The sequence below is a fragment of the Myotis nattereri genome (genome assembly GCF_964212035.1).
Source record: "Myotis nattereri genome assembly, chromosome: 18".
In the NCBI taxonomy this organism is placed as follows: Eukaryota; Metazoa; Chordata; class Mammalia; order Chiroptera; family Vespertilionidae; genus Myotis; species Myotis nattereri.
The window spans coordinates 6,289,971-6,307,870 of record NC_138093.1 but is presented as its reverse complement, the minus strand read 5'-3'; the positions used below and the strand labels follow the sequence as shown (position 1 = coordinate 6,307,870).

Sequence of the window (17,900 nt, the reverse complement as noted above, 5' to 3'; positions counted from 1 at the left end):
TCTCTCTGTAAAAAATCAATCAATAAAAAAAAAAAGAAAGAAATTCAAGCCATGTCCAGAGCCACGTAGGAAGCCCAGACGCCAAGATGTACCCTTACCGTTTGCCAACCTGGTGGTTTCACGGGGGCGCTAGTGTTGAAGACCGGAGTGTGAGGAGGTCCTGCACATGCTCAGAGAAGCTGCTGGCTTTGCCGCAGCTCTATGCTTACACATTACAATAATATTATTATTACCCCACCGGGGTGTCCTGGGGATTAATGAGACATTTTCCAACCACTTTGAGCTACTCCGCTGGGGGCACTAAATAAGTGGCACGTGTTTCCCCTGAAGTGCCACGTCTGCCATTCATGTGTTGTGATGGGTTTTGCTGTCCAACAGGGCTGGGGTTCGCCCACCAACTCGTTTCCTATAAACAACAGACTAGCCGTCCGAAGGCGGTGGCTTTCCGTTAAAATAAATATGAAGCAAAGTAAACCAGTCAGCAATCAGAAGCAAACAGGCTGCCGTTAGAAATCTAGTGTTTATGAAGCACTCGCAGGGGCGACATAGAAGCCGCCCAGTGCAACACAGTACAGCGGACACTGGGCTCGGCAATGGGCCAAGGATCCAGGCCCCCGCCCTGCCAGGAACTCCCTGTGTGAGCTCGAGGAAATCGCTAAACCTCTCTGGTATAAAGGAAATTGCTAAACTTCTCGGGTATCAAGTAAGGGCTGTTCTATGAAGCTCAGAATCGGTCTTCCCGATCAGGCAGCTACAGGGGAGGAGTGGAACCAGTCATTTCTAAAGGAGAGCTACTGCCCAGCAGGGAGAAGCGTGTGACCATCCATCACAGGACCGGCTCTGTTCTGGTCTTCCTTGCGGTTGATTAATATTAATTTCGGTACTAATTCCTGCAAATGGGGAAATAAATCACTTTCTAAGTCGGGCAGAGAGGTACATGAAACATTGGTCTTTAAAAATAGGGTCTTTGCCTTTCTAAGAGCCATCCTTGCCGTGAGCTCTCTGTCTGATTCTTAGATTTAAATATATGAATGATGGATTATCCTGCTCCCCGATTCCCAGCTCTAAAACAGGGTGTTGTTTAGGGAGAGGGTTTTACATGGTGGTCCACTTTGACCATCTGACAATATATGCTCCAGCCCGCAGGGCCTGGCCCTGACCTGGGGGTGAAGGACAGAGAAGAACATGGGTGCTTGCTGCACCCAGAAGAGGCAGAGGAAACCCCATAGAATAACCCGGTAATGTACCTGAGGGTGAGCCCAGGGTCCCCTCCCTCCTCCTCCCAGGAATCCAGGGGTCCTGGGCTCAGAGAGAAGAAATGCTGGCCCTCCAGAGTGGATAGAAATGCAAAGGCTCACTTGTTGAGGAACTCAATTCAACAGATGTCTAGGAGTTCCTACTATGCGGTCTAGGAGTTCCTACTACGCGTCCGCCAGGCACTTTGGTGGCTGCTGGGAATGCAAATTGGGTAAGACCTAGTCTCCTCCCTCCATGACCACACATCACCTTTACTCCAAACTTCCCAGCGAAGGGGTGATTGGTGCGCGAGTTGTCTAGACAACAGCTCCTCTTTTGTAAATGATTGGAATGATATAGCAGAAAACACGTTTTTAAGCCTAGGGGTGACTCTGAATTGGATTTGCTTAAATGCCTGGAAACAGAAATTGTGTTCAAAGTGACCACAGCAATTTGGAAAACTAGTTTCGGTTCAAAGGAGATAAATGGAAGTGACTATCTCCAGGCCAAAATCAAGCAACAGAGATACAAGGTTTGGACTGAATGTTCTCCCAGTGTAACAGCTAAAGCGTGGCGAACCCCCTCCCCCGAGGCCAGCAGGGAAGCGTTATGTAGAGGCTTATGTACAGGTCTCTGTCCCTCCCAACACAGACGCAAGATGACATGTGAATTTCCTTGGTCACTTCCCTCTCATTTCCCCACTGACAGGAAAGCTCACAGTCCTGTAAAGGCCCCGCTGCCCTCTCCAAGCCCAACCAGAAACAGGGTCCTGATTCTTCCCAGCGACTGGAATGGATCTAAGCTATGGAAGTTAGTGTGAACTATTGTCTTCAAAGCCCAGTCCCCGAAGCCATTAATGACCCATTATCTTCAGACTCCCGGGTGGGAAACTCACCAGCACCCATGACTCCCTTCAGCTTCTCATCCAAACAGGAGCTGCGTTATTTAGAGCCCTCCGGGCCTGGAGGTCTTCCACCTCGGGGCGCCCACCCTGCCTGCCACCGGTCCCTGGACCAGGCTCCAGGGCGCATCCCCACCCTCCCTCCTGGCCTGCCTCCGCCAGCCAGCTGACCCCAGGGCACCCTGCCTCCGCCAGCCAGCTGACCTCAGGGCTCCGCACAGCCCGCCTCCCCCGGGCTGGCCGAGGTGGAGACGCGGGGAGGGGAGGCCCGCAGCTCGCAGGGCTGCGGCGTGGGTCCAGGGCGGTGGAGCAGCCCTGAAACTGGGACGCGGCCTCTTGGGCCGGGGGCGCGCACACCGACACGGAGCGGGACTGGAGAGGTGCAGGGGGCACCCAGGAGCGAAAGGAGGGCGCCTGGCGCCTGAGGGGCCCGGAGGGCGGCGGGGAGGGGAGGGGCGGGGCCGGGCGCGCGGCGCGCGAGGGGCGGGGACCCCGGGGGCCCGGGCGGGCGGGCGCGCGCTGGGCGCGGGCGGGGGCGGAGGGAGGCGGGGGCGGCGGGAGGCGTCTCTCTCCGCCCAGGAGCCCGCGGGCCGCGCCGCAGCCAGACGGAGCCCGGCGGCCGCCGCGGCAGCAACAGGCGGCGGGCTGGGCTCGGGGCGCAGGCGGCGCGGGAGCGGGCGGGAGCCGGAGCGCCGCGGCCCGCGCGGCCGGGTCCCCGCCGCATGGAAGAGCATCTCAGCCTGCTGAGCTCGCCGCCGCCCGCCGCCCGCCACCGCGCCCCCCCGGCCCCGCGCCCCGCCGGCGGCGGCGCCCGCATCCTAGTGAACCCGGGCTACGCCGAGTCGGCCGCGGGCCCCGAGCTGCCGCCCGACATGACCGTGGTGCCCGGGGACCACCTGCTGGAGCCGGAGGCGGCCGGCGGCGGCGGCGGGGACGCGCCTGAGGGCAGCTGCGGCGGAGGCGGCGGCGGCGGCGGCGGCTGTGACCGTGACCGCTACGAGCCGCTGCCGCCCGCGCTGCCGGCCGCCGGCGACCAGGACTGCTGCGGGGAGCGCGTGGTCATCAACATCTCGGGGCTGCGCTTCGAGACGCAGCTCAAGACCCTCTGCCAGTTCCCCGAGACGCTGCTGGGCGACCCCAAGCGGCGCATGCGGTACTTCGACCCGCTCCGCAACGAGTACTTCTTCGACCGCAACCGGCCCAGCTTCGACGCCATCCTCTACTACTACCAGTCCGGGGGGCGCATCCGCCGGCCGGTCAACGTGCCCATCGACATCTTCTCCGAGGAGATCCGCTTCTACCAGCTGGGCGAGGAGGCCATGGAGAAGTTCCGCGAGGACGAGGGCTTCCTGCGCGAGGAGGAGCGGCCGCTGCCCCGCCGCGACTTCCAGCGCCAGGTGTGGCTGCTCTTCGAGTACCCGGAGAGCTCGGGGCCGGCGCGGGGCATCGCCATCGTGTCCGTGCTCGTCATCCTCGTCTCCATCGTCATCTTCTGCCTGGAGACGCTGCCCGAGTTCCGCGACGAGAGGGGCTACTTCGCGCCGCCGCCGGCGCAGGAGCTGCCGGAGGGGGCGGGCAACGGCACGGCGTCGGGGGCCGCCGCCGCGGGGGCTTCCAGCTTCTCCGACCCCTTCTTCGTGGTGGAGACGCTGTGCATCATCTGGTTCTCCTTCGAGCTGCTGGTGCGGTTCTTCGCGTGCCCCAGCAAGGCCACCTTCTCGCGCAACATCATGAACCTGATCGACATCGTGGCCATCATCCCTTACTTCATCACGCTGGGCACGGAGCTGGCCGAGCGCCAGGGCAACGGGCAGCAGGCCATGTCCCTGGCCATCCTGCGCGTCATCCGGCTGGTGCGGGTCTTCCGCATCTTCAAGCTCTCCCGCCACTCCAAGGGGCTGCAGATCCTGGGCCAGACGCTGAAGGCGTCCATGCGGGAGCTGGGGCTGCTCATCTTCTTCCTCTTCATCGGCGTCATCCTCTTCTCCAGCGCCGTCTACTTCGCCGAGGCGGACGACCCCACCTCGCGCTTCAGCAGCATCCCCGACGCCTTCTGGTGGGCCGTGGTCACCATGACGACCGTGGGCTACGGGGATATGCACCCGGTGACCATCGGGGGCAAGATCGTGGGGTCACTCTGCGCCATCGCTGGCGTCCTGACCATCGCGCTCCCGGTCCCCGTGATCGTCTCCAACTTCAACTACTTCTACCACCGGGAGACCGAAGGCGAAGAGCAAGCCCAGTACATGCACGTGGGCAGCTGCCAGCACCTCTCCGCTTCGGCCGAGGAGCTGCGGAAAACCAGGAGCAACTCCACGCTGAGTAAGTCGGAGTACATGGTGATCGAAGAGGGGGGCATGAACCACAGCGCCTTCCCCCAGACCCCCTTCAAGACGGCCAATTCCACCGCCGCCTGCACCGCGAACAATAACCCCAACTCCTGTGTCAGCATCAAAAAGATATTTACGGATGTGTAGCCGACCATCCCAGTGACCTGCTGTGCTCAGGCTCGTGCGGACCGTGGCCCCCTGGTCTGTGTATGCCCTTGTTTTAGACATTTCCAGACCATCCATCCAGGAAAAGGACAGGAGGAAGTGGAGCGCGCACTTCACCCCCTCCCCTCACCCCCCCAGGACTGCTTCACACTGAAACAGGTGTCTGTTTTGCAAGTGGGCTGCATTCTCTCAGCTCGCGCTCTCTCTCTCTCTCTCTCTCTCTCTCTCTCTCTCTCTCTCTCTCTCAATATTGCAAACAGCAAACTTTGAATTTGATTTCCAGGACCCGCCCTATGGAAGAAAACAAAACAAAAAAACCCCTGTACATCCTGGGAGGAAATGAAACTGCAGAACAGTTAGAGTAACTGTTTAACCTCAGAATTAAGACAGCTGTTTCTTTACTACGTAAAGCAGGCACACGCCGAAAGGACGCTTCCTTTCTTTGGACCTTTACTCAGCAGCACTGAATAGTTTAGCTCAACTGCCGACACTGTGGATATGTGGGTGGAAAGTCCAATCAAAAAGACGGATAAACGCACCGGAAGTTTATTTGGTTTTTGACTGGAATTTCTATTCTGTTCGGAACCCCCGTCCCAGAATTTTAAGGATCTCTACAACTTTGAACAAAGGGAAGTGCCCAAGATGTACTGACCTGACTCATTCATTTAACTCTTTGGGCTTGTTAGGCATTTCCAAAGTATGAGACTAACAGATTCCTGTGAAGTTCTCTGTGTGTGTGTGTGTGTGTGTGTGTGTGTGTTCCAGCCACTAGAAACAGATGTTTTCAGTGCTGCTGAGAGAAACAAACAAAAAAAATTCCTAAATGCATCTGAGAGATAAGCTTCTGCGGCATCACAAGAAGATTAAAGTGGCAGACATTCCTTCCAGCGGAAGTTACTAATTCCAAACCGGCTGATGTAGTTTCCATAGCAACCCAGGTTTCCTAGGAAACCCGAAAAAGGTTGTCATGGCATCTCTTGCTCTCTGTCCCTGCCCCCCTAGCCCCTGCCGTTTCCACAGTAACCTTTCCAGATGGTTCCTACTTACATGATTTCATAAGGAAAACCACTGTTTGAATAAACCGCACAAATGAAGGGAAGTCTGAAATTCCAAGGTGGTGAAATGACTCACAAAATGCATATTTTTTTACTACAAAAAAAAAAGCATTGATATCACCCTATAATGACTGAATCGAGAAGGAAAATGCCATCTTTGGGATTTTAGGTATACACCACAATCAGGCGTGACTTGAATTAAATGTGAGTAATTAGGCAATAATTTCAAAAGATGCTTCTCTACTGTTTAATTTCACCAAGAACTTTCCGGGCAACCAATGAAATAAAAAAAAGCAAATATAAAGGTGTTCTGTACATAACCAAAGGAAAGATTCCATTGGTGTATCCGAAACCTTGCTACAAGGGACCTTCAGATGTCCTCTTGTTAACAACAGAAAAACACAGATTCCACAACACACCGTCACCATCACGGCACTTGAAAAGCTAAATAAAATCGCAAATTATGAAGGACGCGTGTTTGTAACTGAGGGAATCGCAGACAATCCATAGAAAGGAGGGACGGGAAGTAACCAGATCTTGGGGAGATGCCTTCAAGTTTCAGCCATGTGCCAGGGTTGCTGGAAGACAGACAGACTCAGGTGAGCACGTGTGGGCTGCTGAGGGCGCTGCCTTCTTGTCCAGGGAAGCGGGGCAAGGCTATTCGTGTCCAAATTGGTGACACTTGCAAAGCCAGTCGTTTTAGATGAATTACCTGCCAGGTGCCTTTTGCTGATCATTTGGAACCCCTTTTCTATTTGATTTCCGGGCTGCTAACTGCCCTTTGGTTTGCATTGTTTCCTGAAAAAGAATGGGAAAAAAAAATCATTGCTGTCTAGCCTTCACCCACACTGAGCGGAAAATGGTGCCATTCCTTTTGCTAACCCACTTGGCTTCTGAACAGCCTGTTTCCCCTTAAAAACGAATGAAAAGACAGAAGCTACAGCCGTTAGATTAGTGTTCCAGCTTTAAACTACATCATTATTTGGTAGTGCAATTCTTTGAGACAAAAATGGCTAAAAGGGCAATAAAGATAACATTTTACTTTAACATAAATAATTGTATACACGTTATAGACATGCGTTTCCCACAATTATTTTTGTTTTGTTTTGATAGGTTGTAACGTATTCTCTCCTAGAGTAAATGAGAGTAACCCTATGTTAAGGCTTGTAAAATACTTTCAGGCAGTCAGAAGCCTACTTATGTTATTTGTGCTTTAAGACAATGAAAAATAAAATTAAGACAATAAGAGAGGGAAGAGAAAAGAAATCTCCATGCCTGGTCATAGCATCATTGTTCTTATCTATGTGCATCGAGAGAGGACCCTCTTGCTGCTTATTTGAGTTACTTTTAACATTGATCTACCTTTTTGCCAATTTTTGGTATTGTTGATGACCAGGAATTCTGTTTATGACCTATTTTGGTGGTGATATGTTAGACACACTATAGTAAGGACATAAAAATAAATTCTGCATCTCTTTTTAAAAGATCTTAGAGATGAACAAAGTACAGTAATGGTTTTATTCATATTTTTCAGAAGATGCAGAAAACCTATGGGCTCTGTAAGTAGTCAGTGGTTGTGCCATAATTTTTGGAATTGTATGGCTATTAGATAACAGTAATACAAATGAGACCCTTTTTTAATCCAGAGAATTGGATATGGCTTTTGAGTCCTAACTTTGGGGTGGTATAATTGCTTCTAGTTGCCATATTGTTAGCTTCTTGAAGGTTATAGGTTCTGTGTCCTGCACAGAATGTAGCATCTTGTATTATTTAATACATACCTGTATTTGATGGGTTAATCGCTCTTATGTTACATTAATGTTCTTCTCAGGCTTTTAATGAAGTGGTTTAATGCATAAACTCTGCAGTTACATTGCCAGGGCTTGAATCCTGACTCTGCTGTTCGACCTTGAGCAAATTACTGAACCTCTCTGTGCCTCAGAGGCCTTATTTGTAAAAATGAGGATAATAAATAGTACCTCATAGGGTTGTTGTGACTATTAATTGTCAATACAGGTATACTACTCAGAAAGGGTAAATTGCATGATATGCAGCAGAGGTTTTGCTAAGAGATTACATTACTACGTTATATTATTTGCTAAGAGATTGCATTATTATGGTGATCATTATTCACACGCTTTGTGTAATTAATACTGAACTTCGTGAATGATTTGAAATACATAATCAGTGTCTTCCTATTTACTGCCTACATCACAGCAATAATTACCACTTATTAAGGGTCACCATGTCCTTGACACTTCTCAACTCAGCAAGTTAGGTGGTATTAACCCCATCTTAGGAGGGTAAGAATAGATGGTTAAGGTTAAATGATTTTCCTGAGACGTCACGGCTAGCAAGAGACCCAGCTATAATTTAAAACCAGGTCATTCTGCACCCACCCCCCTCCCCCCCTTCCGCCCAGACCCTGTATCTTTTATTGGATGACTTGAAAGAGATTGAGAAAATAAATTTCTTATGCTTTCAGATTTGATTTCAGCCCATCTAACTAATTAATGAATTCCTGTAAAGACCATATCTCCAGAAACCTAGTTCTTTCAGTATCCTGGAAACTAACCCTTTTCTAATCATCAGATATATTAAACCATAGGGATCGAATATGTTATTTAAATTGGATGAAAGGTGGACTTTTCCAGGAGAAAGGATGGCTTTCTTATATGATGGATTTATCTGGATTTACTATTATGCTCAGAAAGTATAACCAGTCACAGTGGTGGTACCTGCAGGGACATTGGATATTTTTCAGTTTTAAGATTTAATTTCCTATTTCCACATGTTTTCATCTACAATAAGTGACAGCATTGTGCAAATTGGTATTTTCCCGCCTCCTTACACTTTGCTTAGGTTACTAGGGATCCATGCCAGAAAGTGGTGTAAACATTTTGACTCCCTCTTACCAAGAAGGGAGAAATTACTTAGAACAAAAGGGTTGAAAGCAGGAGATTGCTGGTTCACTGAAATTGGTGCCATTGTTGCTCTATAAGAGCATCTATCCTCAGCAAAACATTAGAATATAATTTTGTCCCACAAAATAGCTGTAGCTCTTCTCTCATGTCTGAAATCCAATTTAGTGAAATGAAAATGGGCAGTGATTTGGACTTAGAGCAAAAATGCTAATGAGTCTAAGTTTGCACAGGCCAGAGAGCCTTGCAAACCACAGACTTCAGTGCTGAGCCCAAAGCATGTCTTGGATGTGGATGGTGCACATACAAAGATCCATGGGATCAGGGGCGACCGGGTCAGTACCCACCCATCCACACGTTGGGGAAAAATTCTATACCCACAGCTGGTGAATCTAGAGATAAACATTAATGTTATTGTATTTCTTTTTTTAAAATATTTTTTTTTATTTATTTCAGAGAGGAAGGAAGAGGGAGAGAGAGTTAGAAACATCAATGATGAGAGAGAATCATTGATTGGCTGCCTCCTGCATGCCCCCTACTTGGGATTGAGCCTGCAACCCAGACATGTGCCCTTGACCAGAATCGAACCTGGGACCCTTCAGTCCGCAGGCTGACTCTATCCACTGAGCCAAACCAGCTAGGGCTATTTTATTTCTTTTATGGTGTTACCAAATTTAAATGCCCACCAAATATAGATAGTGACACAATCACCAACAGCTACACATAAGAGAGCCATGTTATATTGGTTATTTCTAAACTTTGCAATAAAATGTCGGAGTTGAGCCGAAACCGGTTTGGCTCAGTGGATAGAGCGTCGGCCTGCGGACTGAAGGGTCCCGGGTTCGATTCCGGTCAAGGGCATGTACCTGGGTTGCGGGCACATCCCCAGTGGGGGATGTGCAGGAGGCAGCTGATCGATGTTTCTCTCTCATCGATGTTTCTAACTCTCTATCTCTCTCCCTTCCTCTCTGTAAAAAATCAATAAAATAAAAATAAAAATGTCGGAGTTGAAATTCTAAATGCACAGTATGAAGAAATTTAAAGTTACGGTTTATTGACGTGAAACATGTTATTTACCTCTTTGGCATATAACGTACTCAAGTAATTGCTTTGCTGATAGTCTATAAAGTCAATATACAGCATGCATACCAATAGTCTGGTCCTTGGAGAATCAGAACTGTAATTCACTGACTTCTATACATTTAAAATGTCATTGTTTTCTGCAGCACCAGCCAAATCCTTCCCACCTCTCAGCTGTGAGTAAAGTGATGGTCCCTCCCACTCAGATATGCTAAGCAGAACCCACGCCCCCAGTCTGAAGACTGGCAGCCCTGAGCTAGAGGTGAGGGCATTAGACTGGGAAGAGGAGCTTAGGGCTTGCCTTGAGGGCAGTTTCTTTTCTTGCTGCCTTGTATTTGGCCTAAACTAAGGAGGCTAAAACTGTTGTTTTCCTACAACTAACTTCCTGTAGTTTGTTAGGCAATTTTATGTATATTAATGTAATTGCTTGTTTTTTTTTATAACCTGCAGAGAGTGGTTGAGAACCTTTGAGGGAGAGATGAGAGGAGGCAGGAAGAAGGGATGGGAAGCCAAGCAGAGCCCAAACCTCACTGTTGTGATTGGGCTCCTAGCCTCCTGCCAGAAAATGGCCAGTGCTGTAGACCAAGCATGTCAAACATGCGGCCCGCGGGCCACGAGTTTGACAGGCTTGCATGCGGCATCTTTACATGCTCACAGTCACCCTGAAATAGAATTTAAATGATTCAGACAAGTTAGTCACCTTACTTTCCCCAAGTAAGAACTGTGCTTGAGTTGCTTTATATTGAGATTCTCTGAATATTTTTCCTGCAGCTATTTTTAACTGTTTATGAAAGATCTGTTTATTTTACAGGTGGCTATGCATTGAGGGTGTGTTGTTAGTCGACCTAAATTCTGCTCAAAGTAGAGCTGAATACACCTCACAGCTAATGGGTGTATTCCATTCCCCGAGACTTTCCAGATTTGTGACACAGCTCACATCTTAGCTCATTACCAACTTTAATTACTGAGTGAGTTTCAACTTTTTTGACTTGCCAAGAGTACATAATTTCCAAGAGGCCAACTAGAGAATTATACCTAAATGAGCAAGAAATCTCGCTAGTCCTTGGGGCTCATTTAAAATGTTGTTAGAATTTGTAGGACTTGTTGGTTTGCAGCCAACACTAAGTTATTTAATAGATGTCAAAGTATAGACACAAGAAAGCAAAGTTCCCGTAAAGCTCCATGTTAGAGGAGGATTTGGCCCTTTCCTCCCCATCCATACAAGTTAGAAAGGCTGCCGATGAAGTAAGCTGGGTTTCTCTACCTTTTTCACGCAGGCCCTGCTGGAGGTCTACTTACTCCTTCAGAAACTTGGCAATTGTAGAGATTTGACTATTCTTACCTTCTTTTCTTGCTTTATATTTTAGAACATTTGTTTGGCCACATATCTTCCACTATAGATGACTATTTTCTATTACACTTCCTTTCTCTCTTTTTGTAGCGTTGCTTTTCATAGTTAAGGCCATGTGCCCTCTTCTCAGCCCTCCAATCCATTCCTGAGCCACGAATATAAACATTATGATGACTGTCCAAATATCACTTGTATTTTTTGCTTCTATTGAATTGCAACTCTCTCCACACCTCCAGTCTATTAGGATGCCAAACTATACCATACCTTTTTAAGAATCCCAAAAGCATTGAGACAGGTACTGACGTCTGAAGATTAAAAAAAAAAAGAAGGCCCAAGCCCTTGTATAGAAAGGATGTAACGGTAGCAAGACAAGAAGAGCTTAACAGAACCAGCTCCAGATAACCCAAACTCCAGTAGCATTGAGCCGAAGCTAGGCACTTAGGAAATAAAATCATTCATGGTCCTTGTAATTTCTTGTAATTAGTAGTCATTAATAGCTGTTAGACTACTATAATTTTCAGACTCTGCTAATGAAAATGAAATACTGTGGTGCACGAATGGACTTACTTTTTCAACACAGATTAGTGGTAAGAAGTTACATCTTCCAGGAAGGAAGATGAGGTGTAATCCAGGTCAATGAGGACAACCTCACTGGCTGCTTGCCCAGCACACAGGAGACATGCAACATGTAGTCCAGTGAGTGAGTGACTCTTCTGTAAAGAGCGCGAATTCCAGATCACCATCGTTAGGCATTTGCACTGCGGCTGAGATACCTGCTGAAAGCAGTCTTCTCTGGGTGCTATGATGGGTAATAGTCACATATTGAAGCCTGGAGCTGGGTTTAGCATTTTCTGTTTTTGACTTTATAAATATTCTTTATATATCATTAGAGGCCTGGTGCACAAATTTGTGCACAGGTGGGGTCCAGCCGCCTCCCCCACCCCCAGACTGGGGGATAGGGGGGACCAATCAGGGGTGGGACTGGTGGGGGGAAGGGGCTGCAGCCTGTTGGTGGGCCGGCCCCATCTGCTGGTTGAACTCCTGGTTGAGGGGACAATTTGCATATTAGCTTTTTATTATTAGTTAGTAAATCTCTAGAGCAGTGGTTCTCAACCTTCCTAATGCCGCGACCCTTTAATACAGTTCCTCATGTTGTGGTGACCCCCAACCATAAAATTATTTTCGTTGCTACTTCATAACTGTAATTTTGCTACTGTTATGAATCGTAATGTAAATATCTGATATGCAGGATGTATTTTCATTGTTACAAATTGAACATAATTAAAGCATAGTGATTAATCACAAAACCAATATGTAATTATGTACGTGTTATCCAATGGTCTTAGGCGACCCCTGTGAAAGGGTCGTTCGACCCCCAAAGGGGTCGTGACCCACAGGTTGAGAACCGTTGCTCTACAGTGTGCCTAAATTGAATTGTTACATATCCATTTATTCATTCAACCTGTATTTACTGAGTACTTTCTATGTGTCACTGTGCGAAGTGGTAGGGATTTACTCATTCATTCAACATATGAAGTGTCTCCTCTGGGCCAGACAACATCCTACTGGATGTAGCAGTAAACAAGACAGTCATGCTGCCTTATACTACTTTTAAGAACTACTTTATTGTCAGCATTTCTGAATTATTATTATTATCATTTTTTTTGTAGTTGGAAGAGGAGAGCACCAAACCTTGAACTTTTATGTCTGTGTTCTCTACTGGCCTTGGCTGAGTGTTATTGTTGTCTCGATTTGTAATTTCTTAGAGTACCCAACTGTTGAGTTCATATTTCAAAGGATGAGCAGATTTTAAAGTTCTTTGTAATGACAAGATAGCTATAGAAATGACATCTCTAGCACCTAGAATATGGTTTTCACAGTACTCTTTAAAGACTGCTTCTCCTCTCTCTCTCTCTCTCTCTCTCTCTCTCTCTCTCTCTATCCTTTTCCCCCCTCTCCATAACATTGAGAAAATGCATACATGCATTTTTCTTTTAAAAAGAGTAGCCACTCAAACCTTTCAGATGATTCTAAAGATGCGGATAAATTTTCCTGTTCAAAAAGCAAACAATCACATTGCTTTGGATTGCATGTGGAGGTCATTATTAAATACGGGGTCATTATTAAATAAGCTCATAATTTCAGGATGCTCTGAAACTTTTCCTAACATAAATTAAAAGAATTCAATTTGTAGTTAATACATTTAGAGAATGAAATTGCTTGAACTTTTCAGGGTAACAGTAAGAAAATACACCACAGTTTTTAAAAGTATAATGGATAGAATGTTTTATATTGACGTGAGGTCTATAATTTTTAAATAACTAAATATATAGTAAATTAATTGTCTTTACTCTGCCAACAGATACCTGAAGAGCCCACATAATGAGCCGTCGAGCCATACTGACCAGTAGGCTGCTCGTGTCTTTCCCTGTCTAGCTCAAGAATGCAGTGTTGGGTCTGTCCCTGATGGGCGATGAGCTGCCTGCCAGCCGTTGACGTCTGCTTTAGTTGACGTTAAGTAACATGTCTCCAACAAATGCATTCTGTAAGGGAAATAGCTCTGAGGATCTTCTTCAAAGTGTATGCAATACAAAAGATATTCATCAAGAAAGAAAGAAGAATGTCAACAATATTAGGGTATCATTTCAACGTTTTGACATTTTGATGAAATCCAGTGATCCAAAAACTAAGCAGTATTGCTGATAAAGAGAACCTAAATGTTTGTTTCCAACAAGCCAACTGTGACTGTGTTTCTGCTTTCAGCTAATCACCGGGCTGTGTTTAATCACGAGATACATTAACGTGATCTTCTGTGTTCTGGCTTTTGTGCAACTTTATTGATGACTGTGTTTTGTACCAAAGGCTCTCGTGCATAGATTAGCCCATCTCCACGTGAGTAAGTGAAATGTACACTGTGCCCCGATGAATCACGTTAAAGACAGACTTGCCTAAAAGAAATGTGCCTTGCTTGACTCAACATTCTCTTATTTTTTAATTGAAAATGATAGATTTGCAAATTAATCTTGTAGGCAGGTGTTAGCTGAGCTTAACTTTAAAAGTATATTATTCGCACTATGTTTAAGTTGTCTGTCTTAACTAAAATTCAACATTGGGTTATGCTTTTCCACAACTTATATAGAATATACTCATTCAATTTCGTTTTTATGCAGTGTTCGGCGTGGCGAGACAAAGCACATTCCTGAGGATATATACAGAGTTTCATCTAATGTTTATAGAGTGTCCTTTAAAATTATATATGTAAAAGCTTTCTTGATTCATTTTCTATTTTTATATTCTTTTAGAAATGAAACTTTTATCAATAAAAAACAGCCAAGTTTTAGTTGGAGAAGAGATTTAGGAGGTCATGAAGATGATTTCCCACTGGGGGACATTTCCCTTCTGTGCCATTATTAATGTAGCGACTGTGACATTTCAGCAGAATGGTAGCTATTTGTATATTATTTAATAAGCCTTATGGAAAGTCAAACTGTGAACACTTAACATAAAAAAGACTTTTTCTCATTTCCATATTTTATTTTCCAAATATACCTGAATGGATGCATGAATAACCAGTCTCCTGTTATTCAAATGCATAACAATGCTAAGTTATAATAAGAGCACTTGTAGAGTTTTAATTCCCATCAAAATATTTTGGTAGCAGAGCTAGGGTTATAATACTTTTTGATCCCCTGTGGAAGGAAATACAGGTGGTGAATTTCATTGTTAATATGTAAGAATCAGTAGCTGACACAAACTTCTTTTTTAAAAATATATTTTTGTTGATTTCAGAGAGGAAGGGAGAGGGAGAGAGAGAAACATCAGTGATGAGAGAGAATCATTGATTGGCTGCCTCCTGCAAGCCCCACAATGGGGATCGAGCCCACGACCTGGGCATGTACCCTGACTGGGAATCGAACCTGATCTCCTGGTTCATAAGTGGATGCTCAACCACTGAGCCACACTGGCTGGGCATAAACTTCTAACAGCAGTGAAACAGATGAATAAGAGCTAAAATCCACGGAGCTTTCTTTTGAGGCAATGTCAACATTGAATTTTACACTATTTGCTGGTTATTTCTCTGGTCAAACCTGTGAGTCCCAATCATTCCAGGAAAAAGTGAAGTCAGAGAGTGACAGATATCTCAGACTTGAGCTGTGTGAACCTCCAATCTGGATGGTGTGTAATTAGAGTAAAAATGTAGCCACTACCATGTTTTTCTTCTGTGTTAGCCCACGTCATAGAGACACTGGCCCAGAGAATAGTCAGTCCATTCCAGACACCATAATACTCCTGACACCCAGCAGTGAAGTAATTCACATGAACTATTGGGATGATTGACAGAAGCCCATCAACTGGCCTATCGGAGGTCTTAGACCGTCATATGTTTTAAAAATAATCTGTAGGTGTTACAAAAACAGACACAGGACCTGCCTTCGTTAAACATCGGTGACAACTTTAAGCATTATAGTTTATTTAATATCCTTTCTGCATTATTATTACAGGCTACAGTGTCAAATAAGGACAAAACCAGGACTTTTGCTATAAAAGCACAGAATGGCACCAGATGAGTAAACTGTCATATCCGGTGTGGCTCACTGAATAGGTAGTAAACATAGCATCAGTCTAGATATCGGGAGACCAGAATTCTTGGCTACATTCTACCTGTGGGACCCCCGTCACTTATCAGTGGTGGGCTTCAGTTTCCTGAATTGCCAAATGGGGGTGCTGGGTTGGTAACCCCCAAAGCCCTTTTCCAGCCCCTGGGGCCTCATGACACACATTTGAAAAGGCTTTGAAGAATTCTTACCTTAAGTGCTCAGACTTCCTTACGCATTTCTGAAGGAGAGAATAAATTGAAGTGAGACTTGGGCCTAAGTTGATGGTGAGAAGAGGAAATAGGTTTTTTTTTCTCCTGTAAGAATTGTCGCAGGTCTATAATGGGGTCGTGACAAAGTAGACAAATCACTCTGCAGAATGGGGACGGGTGAATGAAACAGCCGGGGAGCCGGGGAGGTTTTCTGTTACATGTAATTAGTTGTTCAGGTGACTTGAAGTCGTCTGTGGGATGCTGCACAGCCCACACCACAGTCCTGGGGGAGGTGGGAAGAGGTTGGAGGGCAGGAGTGCTTGCCTTACAATCTCTTGTCTCTTTTTGCACCAGAATTAGTTTGGTAGGAGCACGTGGCTGCTGGTAATTCCCTGGGGCCCCAGGAAAGTCCCTTTAATCTCTCTGAGCCCCACTTTCTTGATCTGTACAGCGAAGCCTTTATATTTAGTCATCTGTAGGTTTCTTTACCTCCCTGAAAATTCGATGACATTTTCAGATTGTTTACCGGTACACATTGCTCCTCTCCAGTCACTAAAATACTGCCTGTCTCTACTCATGGGACCCAACAGACTGCAAATCCAAACATTCCTAATTGACCTCAGCAAGACATAAACAAAAATGCCAGCCTTACCTTTGATTTTGACCACGGTTTGCTTGTTATGATTTCGCATTTCACCTTTGAATGTTGAGTTCGTTATCTCAGCAAAATCTCCATTCCAGTGAAACTTCCATTTAAATGCTTGTGTTGTAATAATCACTTAGCGAATCAGAATTAAACATATAATGCTCACCAATGAACTATAGCTGACTGCAGGGTGCATTTTTGGCACATTGAGAAGGTAATGCCTGCCCTAGCCGATTTGGCTCAGTGGATAAAGCGTCGCCCTGTGGACCGAAGGGTCCCAGATTCGATTCCGGTCAAGGGCACATGCCCAGGTTTCAGCTTGATTCCCAGTGCGGGGGTGTGGCGGGGAGGTACGGGGGGCAGCTGATCAATGATTCTCTCTCATCATTGATGTTTCTCTCTCTCCCTCCTCCTTACTCTCTGAAAATAATAAAAATGTATTTAAAAGAATAAAAAAATGCAAACTTGAGGTGGAGGCAGAGGTATGTTTACTAGTAGTGAAGAAAAAATCTAAAAAAAAAAAAAAGAAAGAAAAGGTAATGAAAAGGTAATGCCCTTTTAGTCCCAGAAGCAATGGCTATAATTTAAAATAATATTCACAGATTTTGTCAATTTTTGTGAATACAAGCAAGGCCGAGAGAGCCATATTGTAATTCATTTTGCTCAGGAGTGAGAAAATAATTCAGGGAAAACCCAAATTGTTTGGCTTTAGTGGACAGTTGGAAAAAAGAAGGGTTATAGGTTTTGTACAACATAGAAAAGAGATCATTATATCCATTGAAACACAAGAGTATATTCTGGTTGCTGGTTTTATGGTAAAGACTAGAATAGAAAGATGCCAAAATATGGACACACAGGAAATTGTTACAGAGATAGCCGTCCATTTGAATAATACAGAAATATTTTATCATACTGGGACTATTTGTCCAGTGTAGTCTTCTGTCCTTCCATTCAGAAAAGGGGGCCGTTTTTCAAGGCCTCAATCATAACAGGAAATGTGCATTTTGACTAGTGGAGCGATTCATTGAAATGTTTAATTTGATCATCTGGTTTTGTGAATCTGAAGTTTCACTTTAGGTTTAATTGAACCTCCTGCGTATCCGTGTCTGTGGTCTTTGTGAGAAGTAATTTTACCCATTTTTTTAAAAAGTGGATGAAATTTGCTAACGGGTGATTCTCGCATATCGTATTAATAGTGCATCTTGCAACAATTTGTGAACTGGCCACACTAAGACCATAGTAATATCTTTCCTGGTAAATCGTTTCCATGGTGTGACCTCTCAGTGCCGGGGTTGGGGTGGGGAGGTTAAGTATTTAGTTTACTTAAAACTGTCCAAGTGCTTTTCCTAAATGCCATAAAATTATATGATTATAAACCAAATAGAAATATCCTCTCTTTTTTTTACTC

General features: G+C 45.6%; 1 protein-coding gene across 1 annotated transcript; it reads left to right on the top strand.

The window, feature by feature from the left end:
- Positions 1 to 2,859: 2,859 nt before the first annotated feature.
- On the top strand, positions 2,860 to 5,958 carry KCNA3 (potassium voltage-gated channel subfamily A member 3; the record flags this gene model as incomplete). Its single annotated transcript, XM_081112531.1, has 1 exon — positions 2,860 to 5,958. The coding sequence occupies one exon, from the start codon at positions 2,860 to 2,862 to the stop codon at positions 4,612 to 4,614; it is 1,755 nt and encodes a 584-aa protein (XP_080968657.1). The 3' UTR covers positions 4,615 to 5,958.
- Between the last annotated feature and the right edge of the window lie 11,942 nt (positions 5,959 to 17,900).